Below are 17,888 nucleotides of genomic sequence, written 5' to 3'. Positions count from 1 at the left end.
TGAATCGACAAAATGTAATTCAGGGAGCACCTAATCTGTTATTCTCATGTCTGCACCTGACCCTATAGCTAGCCATCTGCCTTGCATATGAGAGGGACAAAAATCACCCACTCATTAGTTAGACTATGGATTTAATGCTTTGTTTGTTGCCACAATTCACTCCTAATTATTGCATATTGTGTGCATTTTTCCTATTGCTTTATTTCTGTGATTATCAGGCGAGAATGTAGACTCCGAAAGTCTGTTGTTCTACACTTAAAATTGCTTTTATTTGCAGAGACAAAGGCTTAAGGAGTGAAGTTGTTTGCTATGGTTTCAAACTGAATCTAGATGGAGAATAAGAGAGAAAGGAAGGGGCTGTGCTGAGGGAGAAGTGAGTGCAAAATGTGGGGAATGAGAGAGACAAGTCTGCTGTCTTCTGCTGCACCCATCTGCTCTAAAAGTGCAGGTGGAGCCCTATTCACTCCGCTCTGTCTGTATGTGTGTGTGTGTGTGTTTGTGAAGAGGGGGGCAGGAAGAAAGGAAGGGCAGCAAGAAAAAGGGAGTGGAGACATGGAAGGGCAGGGATGGAAGAGCAAGAGGAGGGGGGGCCCCTGGTGATCTCTCCTGAAGGGGATAATGGGAGAGGAGCGCATTGCAATGGCTGCCATGTAGTACCCTCCCTGCACAATTAGCCAATCAGCAGCTCGCTCTGCCAGCCAGGAGGACGCATAAAAGAAGAACATTGCAGCAGAGGCACAGAAGGAGACTGTGAGAGGAGCAGGGAATTACACATAAAACAGCAGAACCAGAACACCCTCCCCTGGACACACCCTGCTGAGGATCACTGCTTCTCTTTTTTCTGAACCATCGCCCACGCCACTCGGAGAGAACGCTCTCCCTCATCATCATCCAGTAGAAAACCCCTTTCTCCTCATTTTCATCCTATAGAGGACACCTACAATCTCAGAGGGCTGAGATTCCCTGGCGAAGATTGTATTTTTTTTCCTTTTTTATTTTTTTTTATTTTCATTTGGACTCCTGACAGAACATCACAGCTACATAACATAAAGGCCGAAGAGCATATATAGACTCAGCCTCCAGCTTCAAGACCAGTGGAAAGAAGGACCTAGATTTCTTTCATTGTACGTCAAGAATGGTTACTGTACGTATGACTCCATTTCTCTTATATTTGTGGGGATGTTGTAGCAGCAGGCTTTTATTGTATCCCAGTTTCTTTATGTTGGATTTGTTATGTATTACAATGCATGTACACATGTGATGTAGCCATACACACACATTTATTTCCTACTGGTATATCTTTAGTGGAGATTGATGTAATTTTAAACAGAGCTCCATGGCTATGCCCACATGCCAAAACATAGAGGATCTTTGGGATTAGTCCCATGTTTTTGTCCAAAATGCTTTGCCGTCTTATTATAATAAGATTAACGATCGATAGTGGCAATTAGCAATCTCATACTGAGTGATGCGCATTGCCGGCTACGCTCCAGCCTGCAGTCATCATGGATAAAGTCTTTATCCTGCCATTTTAGATAGCACAGCCTTTACGTTTTTGAATCACAGTGACTTCGACTGCTTTATTGTCGAAGCTTTAATTATATTTCCAAAATGATGCAGAAGTCAAAATTGAGGAATTCCGCAGGATTACAATGATGGAGTCAGAGAGAGGCGATGAGGCGTCATTGGGGGGAGGACTTGCTTTCTTTGCCTGGTGCAGCACGGATGCTGGAGACGGGTTTGTGAGACAAAACATGATGCTTAGGAGACCGAGGGCCCATCCAGCAAGGCAAAGGAAAAAAGGGTCGAGTCACTCCGGGAGGGGTGGGGAGAGGGGGGGGGGGGTTACGCATCCGTTGGTTTGCATTGAATCAGACGAAGTCCAAATTCCTCATGGTTCTCGTTGCGATGACAGTGAATGAGTTGGAAATCTGAGGCCGCAAGGACGCGCACGGACATCTCCATTTTAAGCGCATTTCCTCCAAGTATCACATCGCCTACAAGATGGCCATGCTTGCGTTGCGCGTGTCGGATAAAAGGAGATGTGAGCGGTGATAAATTAGCTTTGGTCTGAGCCAACACCGGATTGGGCGTGTCTCTGCTGGACTTAAGCACCAGACGAGGGCCTTGAAGCCTCAAAAGGCCTACTCCACCTTACCTCTTGACATGCTCTACGGTTGACAGCATGTTGTTTATTACAGCGTAGCAATTTAGACCCATTCAATTATAGAAACAAGGAAATACATATAAAAACCAATATTCAGCGTGGAAGCTGCTCTGTCCAATCTTAAAATCACATGCAGGTGTTAAAAAAAACCTTAACTATTTTGTTAGTTTTGTTTTTTGGAATTTCTAAATTATCAATAAGTCACATACAGCTACAAAATACCAGGCTGTTGGGTCTACGATTAATAGTAGCAACACAAGATATATTATTTAACAGATTAAAGGAGGAGGATGTGAAAGAGGGAGCTGGACCTATGAACAACTTAATATCATTACACCGAATTTAAAATCGAACATTGCCTCGAAAAAAACACATAAAATGAAGGTGGACAGCACGTTGGGTCATCGTCTGTAAGACTCGAACTGTCCACTTCACACATTTCTAATGACATTTATTTTCTCTTTGTTGTACACTATGCTACCTATTGTCCTTTGCAGGCCCATAGATAGAATCACACCGACAGAGGCTGTGGCTCACCTCCACATGGTCCGCAGTCCTCAATGCCTGTACCGCAGTGCCAAGCAAATAAAAGCGTCGAGTCAGACAACCTATCCAAGGCACTTACACAATTCAAGGACAAGGGCAGCCGAGGCCATTGCTGTAAACCAGCAAATGGTGTCAAGTAAAAAAAAAAAAAAAAAAGAATTAAATGTAGGTCTAGATCTTTTTTGGCTGATGATTTAAAGAGTTAGAGGACATTTGTATTCTCTGTCCGAAACAGAACAATTAAAATGCTTCATGTTGCGTTATAATCTGACAGATCCTACTGGCCTAATGGCCTGTTAGTTTAGTCTACGAGACGTGTTATGTAAGCGCTGATATGCTTCCTGTTGCCAATGACTTCAGGTTTATTAGTAACAAATATAAAGCCTGTAAGAAAGAGGTGAGAGATCTCTGAGACTGCAAAATGTACCTCTTATGTTCATGTTTTTAGGTAACAAATGTCCATCAAATAATTTCAAAATTATAAATAGGGTACATACAACTGTTAATTTTGATTGATAATGTTATGAGTGTTATGGAAAAACATAGAAAATTCCACACAGGGAAAATTCCTTTGACAAGTATATCCTCTACGCCAAAGCTCGCCGAGTTGAAGTCAGGTTTAACCGGCTTTTTAAACACAACTATCACTGAACACAAGACCAATAGTTCGAAACGATGCTCAGGAAATAAATATCTGGGATTGATGATTTTTATTTGACTTACGATGGCGTTTTTGACTTGTGGCTGGCAACTGTAACAGTCATTGTTCCCGGACTCCTGCAGCCCCTGGCCACGACACAAAGCGCCACTGTTTACATTAATATTCATAGTGCTGCCATGGCCTCTGCGAGAGAGAAGAGGAGGAACGGGTGGCTCTTTTGTTTGGTCGTTTCAATACGTTTATTCAGCAAAAAGGCGCTCCGGTTCATGAATGCCTGCAGAGCTCACACGTCTTGGCTTTAAAAAAATAAGGGGGGCTAAATAAAGAAGCAGATAAATCGAGGGATTATGTTTTGCGTCTGCCATATTTAAATAGCCGTATTTGACATTTATTTCTTAATTACGCGAATTCAAACATTTTTAAAGCCAACGGAATATAAAATAAAGCCCCTCTTTTGCTGGATTCGCGGGCCTCTGTGAGACCATCTGAAAGCCACTCCCTTTTTCAGCACGCTGGATAGTGCCCCGCATGCTACAAGGACAGATTGGTCTCCCTGAGCCTTTGACGTTGTCTGCCCCCATCTTATCAAAGCAGCACATAATCAGAGAGCTGGAATCTTTTTATTTTTAGTCTGTTGAGCGTGGAATAGGAGCCTCAATGCATGGCTGACATGGGCCGTGACTCCTGTCGTTCTGTTGTTTTACAGCTGCCACCATGATCCCTAAAGCTGCCGAGAGTGTGGCTAATGCCCTTTGTTTGGGATAATCCTGTAATCTGTGTTATTTAGAGGGCTCATTTACACTTCAGCCTAGCATTCAGTTCTGATTCATGTCTTCCAGATTTATTTATATAATGCAATATAATGTGGACTACAGACGAGGTTATGTGTTAAAAGCAGAAATCATTATCATTAGCGTTCTTAAAGAAATTAAGTGTTCCTTTTGATTGATGAATAGTTTTGTTAACATAAAGAAAACAAAAATACATATAGGCCTGTTACATACATACAGCAAGTGAATTTAAATCTACACTAAACCTAAAATTCCCAAACATTGCAAGTCAAAACAAAAATACTGATGGTGATTATATGTCATTGTATTTCACATTCAAATTGTTATGTGCATCAGTGTACGTGGCAAATCTCATGTTATGATTTAAACTGGGAGACGATTATTCTTCTGTACATTATACCCTCTAGTGCTGTATTGCATTTGGAGCAGAAATGAATTGGGAAAAGCGGGTTAGGGGCATCAGAAGACAGAGAACACTGACTGCATTTACATTTAGTCATGTAATGCTTCTGTGTTTTGTAATTTAGTAGTGTACAGTGTAGGTGGTATGTGTGCTTGGCAGTGGAGGCAGGGCTCTTATTTGCGTGCAAGTCTGGGTTCATGTGTTAGGCAGAGGAGATAGGGCTCTTGCTTGCGTGCAAGTCTGGGACCATGTGTGGGCGATGCTGATGCAGTACATTAAATATTTAGGGAGATCTCACAGAGCCCCAAAATAGAGAAAAAGCAGTGTGGTACACTTAGTGCTACCCTAACAATTGTCATCTTTTAGAAATTTTAAGAGGATTTAAAAAAAAGATTATTTTATGGCATGTTGTCATTCTCAAAAGATAGATAACAAGATGTATGTTGAAAGTAAAGGGGCAATGATATGCAATAAAAAGACCAAGGCCATATTTGCAACCGGGATGTCATGGTTACAAGATATTCCCGTTGTGGACGATTTTATTGTCTCCAGTAGTTGAAAATGTCTGGAGGAGTAGATCTATACTGGGCGTATTAGGATTGTTCATGCTACTGTAGGCTACATCATAACAAGGATTTATTGTCTTGTTGTCATAGTAATTGGGTTTACCCAAACCAAAAAGAAGACTATTTTGATATTTGTTGATGGTATACGATATGAAATATGCCTTAAGATGAAACAATCATTTTCTATTTGTTTCAAATAACTTTAAAGCATGCTGTTCCTTTTCTGTAAGGAAATCTTAATCTTAGTTACTGCTTGTGTCAGCCACTTTCAGTGTGACCAGCCCAAAAATTGTGGGTCTGTGAATTATATAGCTTCACACTGTGCACTGGGGATGTGTGTTCTGACATGTTGAGGGTTATTTCAGTTGGCGAGTCAAATTTGCCCTAATTTGTTTTTTTCTCCTTTAAAATACTTTTTGTCATGTTTGAGATCCAATCCGTTGCACGTATTTCTGTTAGTCATATGTATCACATTCCACAAAAGTGTGCTAGGTTAATGTTTCAATAAATACAACATAACAGCTTGATTCCACGTTTTTTTGGTTAATCCTATCAGTATTCGTGGTGGCATGAAAGACATAGTCAGCAGGCATTTTAGCCTTGCATAAAAATGGTGTGACAGATTGCTATCTATGTTGCACTGCCTCTGTGCATAGTTGTGTGTCTGAAGTATTTTATTTTTAGGTCTTAACTCTGTCACTGTGCTCCTTCTCCCCCTGTCATTATCAATTTGACTCACTGATATTCCCTGCTTCTGAAAAGCCATATAATATAAGTAGATGGAGGGGGAAAAGTCTGACCTGTATATCTGCTCCTAATAAGTACAGACACAAACACACACTAGAAGTAAGAAAGCCATTCAGCCAGTACAATGCAAGTCTTTGAGGGGCTGTTACCTGGGCAACCTGACTGGAGGTGAGACTCAAAGCTAGACAGCAGGTTACAGAGACGATGAGAAGAGGCAGGTTAGACAGACCAATTCACATATGCTGGAAAAGGAGACATTGTGAGACCCCACAAGCCTTAGAGGAGACTTATTTAGCCTTATTGACATACAGTACATAACAGCCACCAGTTAAAGATCTCAAAACCCCAATCTGACAAAACAATTTACATTATGGCATTACTATCAGACTGCATATGCATTAAAAGTGTCTATTTTGTTTGTGAAAAGGAATCAAAATTTATTGAATTTTTAATGCACACACAGGTAGGTAATGCTATAGAGGCTCATTTTAGTTGCACAAACATAACTAACTCTAAACATGAATACTTATTTACTTTGACATGTGCAATAAATCACATATTTAATTTAATGATGTTTGAACATGAAAATAACCCAGGTTCAAATGAAAATATGCCTGTCCTTATATTCAATACATGCACAATAAAATAGGAAGTTTATCAAGACAGATAATAGAATGCCTGAAACTTTTGCAGGATTTCAGTATATAACATAACCTTAGGATAGTAGAGATTATTTTCCAATTCAAACAGCTGAACAAATCAGTGCAGCTATAGAATATCAGCTTCACACAAAGAAACATCACAACAAATTTCACCCAATCATGATCCCGAGACAGAGAGCTAAAGTGTGAGAAACAGGAAAGTGAAAGTGGAGCAAGACGTTTTGGTTCTGACAACATTTAAGGAGCCCATTTGGTTTAAATTAGGCAGCAAGGTGTACACCAGAGCAATACAAACACCATACTGGGCATTAACCCACACCCTCAATCAATTTACAAAAATAAGTAATTTGACCACAAAGGAACCTGAACAAAGTCTGAATAGCAAACATGTAATCCTAAATCCTTGTTCTAGGAAACCTTGATATTACTCATTTTTTGAAACAAAGTCCATTCAACATTGTCACTCTCTTTTTTATCTGTTCTCCATCCCTGCCACCCAAAGCTCCCCCAGCCTTACACACCACCATCACTTTTATCCATCCCTGTGTAATGATGTAATGGTGTTTGACCCTGGAAGAGAGTAGGGGGAGGGGAGGAGTAAGGAAAAAGGGACTGTGACATCTGCAGGACCAGAGGCAGGGAGCGAGAGGGGAAAAGATGTGGTAAAAGTGGGGGAGGGGAGATTTTAAATCAGACCGTGTATCCATCTCCATTTTAGCAATGCTGATTCCTGACCTTTTCCACTGACAGTGACGGAGTGGACATTCTGTGTGTGTGTGTGTGTGTGTGTGTGTGTGTGTGTGTGTGTGTGTGTGTGTGTGTGTTTGCGTGTGTGTGTATTATACGTTAACAGTTAGCACATGCACATTTATACAGCCATATCTCTACTGTGTCCTATGTGTCTCATTGTGACCTATGAATCTAACTCCATCCTCTTTCTCAGCAGATAATCAGCACCATGGAAACCCAGGTGTCCAACGGTCCAAGCGGAACCAGTATGCCTAATGGTCCAGTCATTAGCACCAATGGTTCTACAGACGACAGCAAAACCAACCTGATCGTCAACTATCTGCCTCAAAACATGACCCAGGAAGAGTTCAAAAGTTTGTTTGGTAGCATTGGAGAGATTGAGTCCTGCAAGCTAGTCAGAGACAAGATAACAGGTTCAACACTTTGTCTACATTGAAAAAATATAATCACTACGACTGGTTTTTAGAAGGACTGAAACCACTGTGGCTCTTTCTTTGTGTCCAGGTCAGAGTTTGGGCTATGGCTTTGTAAACTATGTGGATCCAAATGATGCAGATAAGGCCATCAACACACTCAATGGTCTCAAACTGCAGACTAAAACAATCAAGGTGAGATGACCGCTACATTCTTAAATCTTCTTCTTGAAGAAGTGCTAGACAAAAAGAAAGGAAGTGGAGTTTGTGTGGGAGGGGGAGGTTGAGAGAGGTGGTTGAGAGAGGTGGCAACAGACGTGACAAAGGGAGGGGAGGAAAATGGGGAGGAGGAAAAGGGGAGCGGTGGCCAGGACAAAGAAAGTGGGAGAAAGGGTGAAAAGAGCAGGAGAGAGTGGAGGTCAGAAAGCAAGGGGTGGACAGCATGCAGAGTTTATTGTGATGGAAATGTAATTAGGAAGTCTGACTTTGGTGCACCGGGGTCAGTCTTGGTTTACCCCATCTGCCTCCAATCTGAGCTAATTAGGGGGCTTCATTGTCCCAAAATCAGATGAGGGAAAATGGGAGCATATTATTAAACACCACTTCCTTCCATCCCATCCCCCCCAATCAAAGTAGATCAAAGATTCAGACAAACTGCAGGATTGAGAAATCGAATCTCTGAGAGAGCAGAGCAGGTGATCTTCCAACAGCTGTCCATGAATAGGAACGTTAATTATGACTAGGGACTGATCAAACAACAAGCTATAAGCAGGACAAGGCAAGTGCTGGATTTGGTTCCTTTTTGGAAGCACAAATAGTTCATATGTGTTTATAAAGTCAGTGAAATATCTTACACAAAAGAAATTACTTCTCAATCCGGAACAACAAAGTAGAAAAATTATTGATTGTCTTGACAATTGTTATGTTATTTTGTTAATCCTGTGTAATGACATTCAATCATTATTTATTGTATCTATCACTCTGTATTTAAGTACTTAATAATTTACACTCAGATGCTGAAAATAACTCCTTTGGTCAATTGCATAGTTTTATTTCTCTGATTTTGCAAGAGGCTTCAAAAGAGAGGGGTGAGGCTGTGAAGGAGGGGGCAGCAGTAGAAGGGTAGGGGGTAGCTCAGAGAGCAGAATGCCAATGACAGGATTAGAGGCCATATGGGCTTCAGGCACCATCTGTACTGTGGGAGCGACAGGGAGAGGGTTAATTATAGGGCAGCTACTGCTCCCCGAACACAGCAACTCCCCCCTGACTCATCCAGAAAACCCTAATCACTGCACCACACAACCCTCCTGCTCATACAGTCCGTCTGTGTACACAATAGAGACTGGTGCTTAGTACTGATGGATCCAATCAGAACACCTGTATTCATTTCAAAGATAATATAACAGTACTTTTAATGAGCATCAAAGATTTCTTGTGCCTGTGCAATAAGCTAAATCAAATTTTTAAAGCAACAAACATTTAAAAAATAGTAAAATTTGCAAACTAATACTATTACAAATTTAAAATGTATCACACCATTACAAATACATATAAACAATATGTATGTGTGTGTGTGTGTGTGTGTAAGCAGAGTGTTTAAAAGTTGTCAATTATCCTGCCAGTCTTGTGATTCTCTTACATTGTTTGCTGTTTGCCAGTGGAGCTGTTCTCCCCCAGAGCATAGGGACAAAGGAAGAAGGCAGGACAGGGAGGGCGTTTCAGCCTATCGCAAACAACACTCACTCTGTCTCACACACAAACACAGCACTGCCAACAGTGCACTGAACTTTTTTATCACACATGTTCACATGCTTCCATAAATACAAAACAACAACGTGTGTATGACTTTTTCTTTTGCAATCAGTCAGATATTCCTCTGCGGTACTAGATGTAAAATGTTTTGAAAACAGAAAATAATAAGGGATATAAAATCACACGCACCAAAAATGTCCATCCACTAATTAAGTCACAAGTGAATTTCAGCAAAATACATCAACTCGGGCTGATGTCTTTCAGAGAAAAGCTGACACTTGGGCTTGTTAGCTGATGTCTGGTATCAGTTTGGGTAATTGTTACGGTCGAGTTATGTGTCTGTGACCGTCTCCTTGTAGCTGAGTGTGAGCTTAAAGGCACTGATTAGGTCCACAGATAGCAAAGACACAGTTGGGTCTGTGGAGAGGGAAAATGAGGAGAAATCTGCAGGAGTCAAAATGAAGACTATTTGTTGGGAACTCAAAAATATAATGCGCTAATTAGTTTATTTTATTTGGGTGTTATAGGTATCATATGCCCGGCCAAGCTCAGCTTCTATTCGTGATGCCAACCTTTACGTAAGTGGACTTCCCAAAACTATGAGCCAGAAGGACATGGAGCAGCTGTTCTCCCAGTACGGTCGCATCATCACATCCCGTATCCTAGTGGACCAAGTTACAGGTATAGCCTTATTTCATTTCTTATGCTGTCACTCTGACATCAAGTACCATTCTATCTCTGAATGAAAGTTTGGTAAGCTGCAACCGTCCTTGATGCCAAGGTAGTCAAATTCTTTTTTTATTCTTAATCGGAGCAGGCATATCACGAGGAGTGGGCTTCATCCGGTTTGATAAACGGAATGAAGCTGAGGAGGCCATCAAAGGTCTGAACGGACAGAAGCCTTTGGGTGCTGCGGAGCCCATCACCGTCAAGTTCGCCAACAACCCAAGCCAGAAGACAGGCCAGGCCTTACTGACTCAGCTGTACCAGACTGCTGCACGCCGCTACACAGGGCCCCTGCACCACCAGACTCAGCGTTTCAGGTACTGAACCTTTGGCAACTTCACATCACCTAAGAGTAAACAAAGAAATCCATCAAATAAAGGCCCACCCCAAAATCAGCAAATGTGGTAAATGAGGAAATTTGTGTAATCGAAAACACCAAAAAGAAGAAGAAAAAAAAACACTTTTTCTGTCAATATTAACACAACATATTAGTAAACTGTTCCTTTAAGCAATATTATTGCTTTACAGTACAGAAGGAATTGGCAATATTGCATTGTCCCTCCTTCTCACTCTTTTTCTCTGACTCTCTTTTAAACTGCAGCATGATCCCTTCACTTGGAAAGGGACCAGATCCAAATAGCAGCTCAAAACCAATGTAAGAGACCAGACTTTTCCAAATACAATAAAAAACTAAAGCTAAATAAATCTTGGTTTAAGAATAATAATACTGAACCTGTGAAAGTTTGTCTATTCTACATAGGCATCATAAGAGAGCATCATTGCCAGAAGATGGCCGCATCTACATGTGTAATTTTGAATAAATGTTTAACAGGGTTTAAAGTCAAAGGCTCCCAGTATTGAATATTTGTTGGAACCCCACAAACAATTGTAGATACCCTCTCAGGTTGGAATGCTCACGTACTCAGTATGGATAATTATTTTTAACCGGTATGTGGAATGGCCTAGCATACAGGATTTGTTACATTTAAACTATTAAAGCTGAATCTAATTTGGAGCTTAACCAACTGAACTCACAATGAACAATAAATACCTGCTGAGACATATACTCACAGGACTATATTACAAGCCATCAGTTTGTGGTTGGATGGTTTGGGACTGCGTTGCAGTGAAGGATGCCCTCTGGAGGCCAGCTGGTGAAGGAGAAACATGTTAACTGAAAGCCCCCATTCGTTGTAGATATCATCACTAACTTCTGCATCCCCTTCATTCTCCCTCTTGCGTTGCAGACTCGACAATTTACTAAACGCCAGCTACGGAGTCAAGAGGTAAATGCCAAAAGGTGTATTTTCAAAAGCATCCATGCCAAAATAAAATCTCAAACAAAGTGCCTGGAATACTACCTGCTGACTTCATCTGGAAATCAGATAGAATGGCCATAATTCTTAATACCCACTGCCCATTTAAACCATGGTATAGAAGCAGCCCAGACAACAATATACTATCTGTAATTTCAATATGCAATGATACAAGCTTCTAACAGCAGGGTATTCTGGCATGGCTTTGTTTAACCTTTTCGTTCTTTTATTTTAATTAATAGAAATAATTTATATGTATTTATTTATGAACTAACATTGTCAGTTTCAGTTGCTTTAATGTCCCCTTTTTTCACCAGCATGGACATACCAGATTCCGTTTGCGTCTCCTCTGTTTGCTCCAGTTTGTGTATGATTTGATTCCAATTTGCTTTTCATCCCTCTCTAGGTTTCTGTTTTGTTCAATACTGTGATTTCTGTTGAACATTGTGATTCATGTGTTTAATTCTTCCAGAGGCTTTGGTCAGCAGAGAAAATAAGAAAATATGCACATTGTGTGGGTGTCTGTGTCTCTGGGAACACAGTGTCATTTTGTATGAAAGCAGGTAGTTTGGAGCCATTGTGGTGCCCACACATATTTACTTACTGCACAGCAGAGGGGATGAAGATGGTGTCCCTCGACTCCATACCCAACTACAATCTTTATCATTTCTCACGGATACATGCCCTTAAAAGACAGTATAGAGAACTGAATTCTGTGTGGAACTTCAGAATGACACCCATGGTAGCTCTCCTACTCTCTTCCCCAGATTCTCTCCCATCACTATTGACAGCATGACCAGCCTGGCAGGGGTCAACCTTACTGGTCCAACTGGAGCTGGCTGGTGCATCTTTGTGTACAACCTTTCCCCAGAGGCGGACGAGAGCGTCCTGTGGCAGCTCTTCGGGCCTTTCGGCGCCGTAACCAACGTCAAGGTCATACGTGACTTCACCACCAACAAATGTAAGGGCTTTGGCTTTGTCACCATGACCAACTACGATGAAGCTGCCATGGCTATTGCTAGCCTTAATGGCTACCGCTTGGGTGACCGCGTGCTGCAGGTTTCCTTCAAGACCAGCAAGCAGCACAAGGCCTGAGAGAGAGGCTGCTGGCACAAGCTCCTACGACTTGCAGGAAGAGCAACCTGAGCTCCCTGTGCCATCACTCTAAATGGGCCTGGACTGAGTCTCTCTCTTCCACATTCTCACACAAATCCATAATATATGATCACAAACACAGACACACGCATACACGCACAGACATGACCAAACATATCCATACGTGCAAGCATACACAGTCAGAGTATCAAACAAACACACTAGTGGAGTTTTTCTTTTCTCTTTACACAACATGCTAGTCCTTCTCTATATTTGCCTGGATTGAATTAGAAGGGGTACGTAGCTGGTTTGTTGGGTAGGGGCTAGAGCTATCTATTTAGGAGACAGTCTAACGAATGTGACAGAGAATGTGTACTGAGTGCTTTGATTGAATTCAGGCAAATAATGACAACTGATGAACAAAACGATCAAAAATTTAAATGAATGAATATGTGCAATTTACCCAAACTCTTACCCCACCATCTCTCCTATTATCTTGCTGGAGAGGATGTAGTCACTTTTTTACACTTGGGCATTTTGAATCAGCGATTTTTTTAGATCAAAGAAAATGAAATTAAAAAACAGTGTTCTCTTATATACGTCTATTAAAATATAACTATATATTCAATATTTAAGGTGGTTATAATAGCCGAGTATGTAAGCATTTTCTAGAAACTTTGACTACTGTTTCCAGACCTGCATTAGGTGGTGCCTAGCGGAAACGCAGTTTCTCTACCCTTTGTGAGCTTGTAAGCTCAGACCCAATAAGATTTAGGCGAACCAATGAATACTGGTCACAGAAAAGAGTAGTCCGAAAGCCATCAGAATCACTCTTTCCCTCACAGTCTCACACCGAACAACATTAAGAGTACACTTCTGTATCACAGAAACCAATTTCAATAACTAGAAGATATATTTAAATCAAAAACATGAGAAAAAAATCTTATAATCTACTCTCAGGATGGATTCAACACAAGCAGACTGTCTGTGAACTTAGAGCAGAGTGGCAGTGCTCCCACGGTGACAGTGTTCATTAGTAATTCTCTAGTGGGCGAGAGAGTGACGAGTACGAGGGGAAAACCGTTTCACCATAACACAGCCACGTCAAAGGAAAATACCGGTGTTTTTTCACTTTTTGCATCATTTTTTCATTGCACATGTATTTTACATTATGCACAAGCCATTTTACTTTGCATGGCTTTGTCAGCAATAATTTGGTGTGCTATCCCTTTAAGTGAAAGGCTATCTGGTGTCAGCAGAAAAACAAGCAAACAAGATGACCAAAAGATATGGTTCTTCTACATGCTTTGATAATGAATGTTATTGTCCTCATGACAGGTTACATTTCCAGATTAATTGAGATAAATGAAAGCAGGGAATTACATTGTCTAAATAAGATTACAATCCAAGTAGCTGCTAAAAGTAATTTGAAGAAAATCTCGCCCCAACTACACACCCCATGGACTGAACAACGTTCTAGCCTGGTCTGCAGAGAAATAACCCAGATGAGCAAAAATCAAGAGCACCGGTATTATTCTTCAGTCTAGCGCACAGATAGAAGCTCCTCCAATAGATGAGGTCAAAGCTTTACCATTCGGTAAAACAGTGACAACATGCATAGAGCAGATTAAGAGGACTGCAGTTCCAAATAACTGAGACATTCAAACATAAAACTGACTTAGAGTCACATGTGTGAGCGATAATATCTGGCAACGTTAAAATGATCACTGATCCTTTGAGGTGAAAGATTACCAGTTCCTCCAGCTTTGCCAAATGCTACTCAGTTTTTTTTAAACCCCTCAATTCTGTTAAAAGCAACCCAGAAACTTTAAACTCCTACCCTCTTAAAAGATGACTGTACGACATCAAGCCTGCAAAAGAGTGTCATAATTATACTTCTGTTTACAACAGGAAGGTATTTATTTGCTTCAGATCTGTTTGGCGCTACCACAAAAATAGCATTTCTCAAAATATCCCCAAACCCAATTGCATGAAAATTATTTATGGCAGCCTTGATGAAACATTAAGGCCAACCTGTCGAGTTGAAATGTCTGTTCCACACCAGACTTATGATTTACCACGGGGAGAGCTAATGTCTTTCAATATCAAGACATGTGCACATCATCATAGATTAAATAAGGTCAACTATATTCAAGACATTTTTGCTTTTGCTTTTCTAAATGACGCTGTGTTAGCCAAAGAGGACGATCTCTTTGAAAGGATTACATTAGAGATAAATCTATTTTTATACATACAAAGGAACAAGACCTTGTGCTGAATTTTTACAGATTCTTAAGCTTGGAAAATTGGGACATCGCATGGCTTTATTTTAAACCCTCTGATCTTTGCAGAGCAAGGGGGAATAAGCATGCGGTGTATGGGTGGGGATTTAGGGAGGGGGCGAAGGAACATTGTATCTCGTACAACAATTGAAACAAACTTAACAAAAACAAATTTGATGTAAAAATAAAAGTAAAATGAAACAGTTTGGGGGTATAACCTGACACACATCTGTACTTATGAGTGCTCAGACACTCTCATCTCTTGTCCTGAAGTTGTGTACTTGTGTACAGTGCTGCTTCAATAATGGTGCAGTGAAGTGAAGTTCTTTGACTTGAGAATCCCAGACAAAGCTGCAGTGAGACCAGGTCATCACCCAGCTGAAAAACTGAACAGCTGCTTGCAAATAAAAAGGTAAAAAGCAGATTCAAACAGTAATCCAGATTCATAATGAACACTGAGCATGATTCTTTATAATTAGATATATTTGATTTTTGCCAAAGAATTGCTTTGCAAGTCAGTACCAAGAAGGATAAATTAAGACTAACTATATTATTCCCTGAGTAATTGCTGTACAAATCTATGTTATTTATTGAACAAGGACCCTCTACAATTTCAGTTGTCATTACTTTTATATATCTAAGTTGCGCATATCAGTTTGCATTTGTAAATCCTATAACCACTAGACCAAATGCTAAAATGATACAGTTGCAAGCAATACCGTTTGCACAAATTTCACGCACACACCGAATAATAAGAGTCATATCTAAAATAAATTACGATGAATCAGTTCACCTCTTGGCAAATGAAAAATTGGTTGCATCCATATAATGTATTTCCCCCAACAGTTATATCATATGCTGTTTTGTGACCAATTTAATCCTTTGAAACCGTTAACATTGCACCACTTACTCTGACATCTTTCGATCTGACTCATACTGTTTCAACCCTGAAATACTCTAAATGATTGTTGCTGGCGTTTCTAGAGCTGACCACATAAAGGACTAATCTAGCTATTTCTGGTGGAGAAATCAACAAGAGTTATCAGCGTAGGACTGAGCACTGAGACCAGTGATAGACATTTCAAACAACCAAATTAACAGGTTACGTTGAACTGCAGCTGGAGTTGTATACCCGGCCATGTCTGATAGTAAAAACAAGCCACATACCAAACACACGGCCCAAAATTACCTTCAATACACAGTCTATACAAAACCTACACCTGATGTACAGTAGAGAGCCAAGGACCATGGCAGGAAACACTACTACACTGCTTGAGCAACAACAATAATCATTTAAAAGACAAAAAAACTTTCCTATGGAACAGTAAGTGCAATGTGCTTTGTTTTTATATTGACTGAGAACAAATGATATATATTTTTAAAAAAAGAAATTAAACGTCACACTGAAAAGGTTTGTGGAATGGTGAAAGGAGCAAAGGTTCAGACAATAACATTAAAATGAACATACTCATTAAGAAAATCAAACAAGCAATGAGAGGTCTGATCTGTAAATTACCATAATCACTTCCTCAGCCCCCAATTTGTGCTCTGACCATGCAAGCTCGAACAAAATGCATATTGGATGACTTAGAGCAATTCTAACTGACCTTGAAAGGAATACTGTCTAATATATCATCGGTTTTAGCCCATGTCAATTTCAAATATCATTTTTCCTATAATTTATTAATTTCATTTACATATCAAGACTCACTTGTTAAATTAGCATATTTGTGTTGTTGATGTTGCCATAGAGAACACACATGGGTCAAAGATTATGTTTGGTTTCATTGATTGGGTACAGTTTGTTATTTTTCTTCCATTATTTAATTAGTTGCAGTTTTTACAGTGTATGCAGATTTTAGACTTAGTTAGATTTTTTATTTCAATCAAACTGTGTTCAATTGTGTTTGTAAAAGTCTGTGGTAGCTTTTGTTGCAACATAAAATAATTTAAACAGAAAAAATTCAAAATAGCGCCAACAAACTTGTATTATTCGGGCGACTTTAAGCTTGTAGTTTTAACTTATTGTTAACTTAAAAACTATTTATTATGATTATTATTATTGCCTCGTATAAAGTATGTTTTGTGTATATTTATGGTTTATTTCATTATATTTGCAAGTTTAAAAGACTTTAAGTTTGCCAAAATCGTGGTTACACCATTTCGTTTCTTAAAAAGGGGGACAAACAGAAAAACAGCTTTAGAAGTACGATTTGGAAATGTTCTCCATAGTCAAAGAATGCACTGCTATATTTAACTAATTGAAGTGTATAAACATACATGCTGTGTGCTAGATGTTATGCCTTTACTGCCTGTGTTCTGTTTGTCTTGTTAAATGAAAATCTTTTAATTATTTAATCTAATCACAGTCTTGTTTTTTCAACCACTCTGTGAACCCTTAAGACATGGGACAGCCCCTGTAGTGACGCTTTGGCCCATTTGAAGGTCCAGCAACTTGCCAGAAACAAAGGGGGTGTCCTAGGTTTGATATGCTCACAAAAAGCTTTCCTGTTCATGCTGATGGATTGAAAAGGCTATTAAAGGGTTCTGTTTCTCTAAACGCATTGTAATACTGAAATCATCTGTATCAATTTCAATACCAATTTGTGCTATTGAAATTATGATATTCTTCAGAACCAAGATGCATTTGGAAACCCAGCCAAGAGCTTCTGCAAATTATTACAGAGCTCAGAAAAGCTGCAGGAAGGTTTTCTTGGGAGTCTTTAGGGTAGTAAAGGGGTGAGTGGTCCTTCTGTTTCTCAACCAACTGTATTTTGTGTCTATTTATTTAGAAGAGGGGACGCAGTAACTTAGTGATGTTTTTCTTACATTTTCCTGGAATGGTAGAACAAATCAAGAAAGTGAAAATTATCAAAACAGGTTCTGCTGACACCAATGTCAGTGGAAGAAATACAAAATCTCATACTTCCAAACATGACCAAATGAACAATGTCAAAATTGAACAAAGAAAAAAAAAAAAGAAAACCTTTCAGTTTAGTCTAGGATATTTA

General features: G+C 39.8%; 1 protein-coding gene across 15 annotated transcripts; it reads left to right on the top strand.

Annotated features, from left to right (window-relative positions):
* Window positions 1-665: 665 nt before the first annotated feature.
* On the top strand, window positions 666-17,840 carry elavl3 (ELAV like neuron-specific RNA binding protein 3). 15 transcript variants are annotated; one of them, XM_034894208.1, is made up of 8 exons: window positions 674-1,144; window positions 7,487-7,706; window positions 7,798-7,901; window positions 9,986-10,139; window positions 10,276-10,501; window positions 10,786-10,839; window positions 11,432-11,470; window positions 12,247-17,840. In XM_034894208.1, exons 1-8 carry the CDS (start codon window positions 1,136-1,138, stop codon window positions 12,593-12,595), a joined length of 1,155 nt encoding a protein of 384 aa, XP_034750099.1. In that variant the 5' UTR covers window positions 674-1,135; the 3' UTR covers window positions 12,596-17,840. The 15 variants fall into 15 exon arrangements, with proteins under 15 accessions (XP_034750107.1, XP_034750104.1, XP_034750111.1 ...); XM_034894209.1 differs by having other exon boundaries at window positions 680-1,144; window positions 10,273-10,501; window positions 12,268-17,840; XM_034894206.1 differs by having other exon boundaries at window positions 681-1,144; window positions 10,273-10,501.
* The last annotated feature ends 48 nt before the right edge of the window (window positions 17,841-17,888 follow it).

Source organism: Etheostoma cragini, chromosome 15, assembly GCF_013103735.1.
Source record: "Etheostoma cragini isolate CJK2018 chromosome 15, CSU_Ecrag_1.0, whole genome shotgun sequence".
NCBI lineage: Eukaryota > Metazoa > Chordata > Actinopteri > Perciformes > Percidae > Etheostoma > Etheostoma cragini.
The sequence above is the reverse complement of the archived record's forward strand: the minus strand, read 5'-3'. Positions and strand labels throughout refer to the sequence as shown.

Bases quoted from the DNA above. Each gene is read 5' to 3' on its own strand.
- elavl3 (XM_034894206.1), top strand. The intron at 10,840-11,431 runs GTAAGAGACCAG...CTTGCGTTGCAG, and splicing joins AATAGCAGCTCAAAACCAAT to ACTCGACAATTTACTAAACG. The intron at 11,471-12,246 runs GTAAATGCCAAA...CACCCATGGTAG, and splicing joins GCCAGCTACGGAGTCAAGAG to CTCTCCTACTCTCTTCCCCA.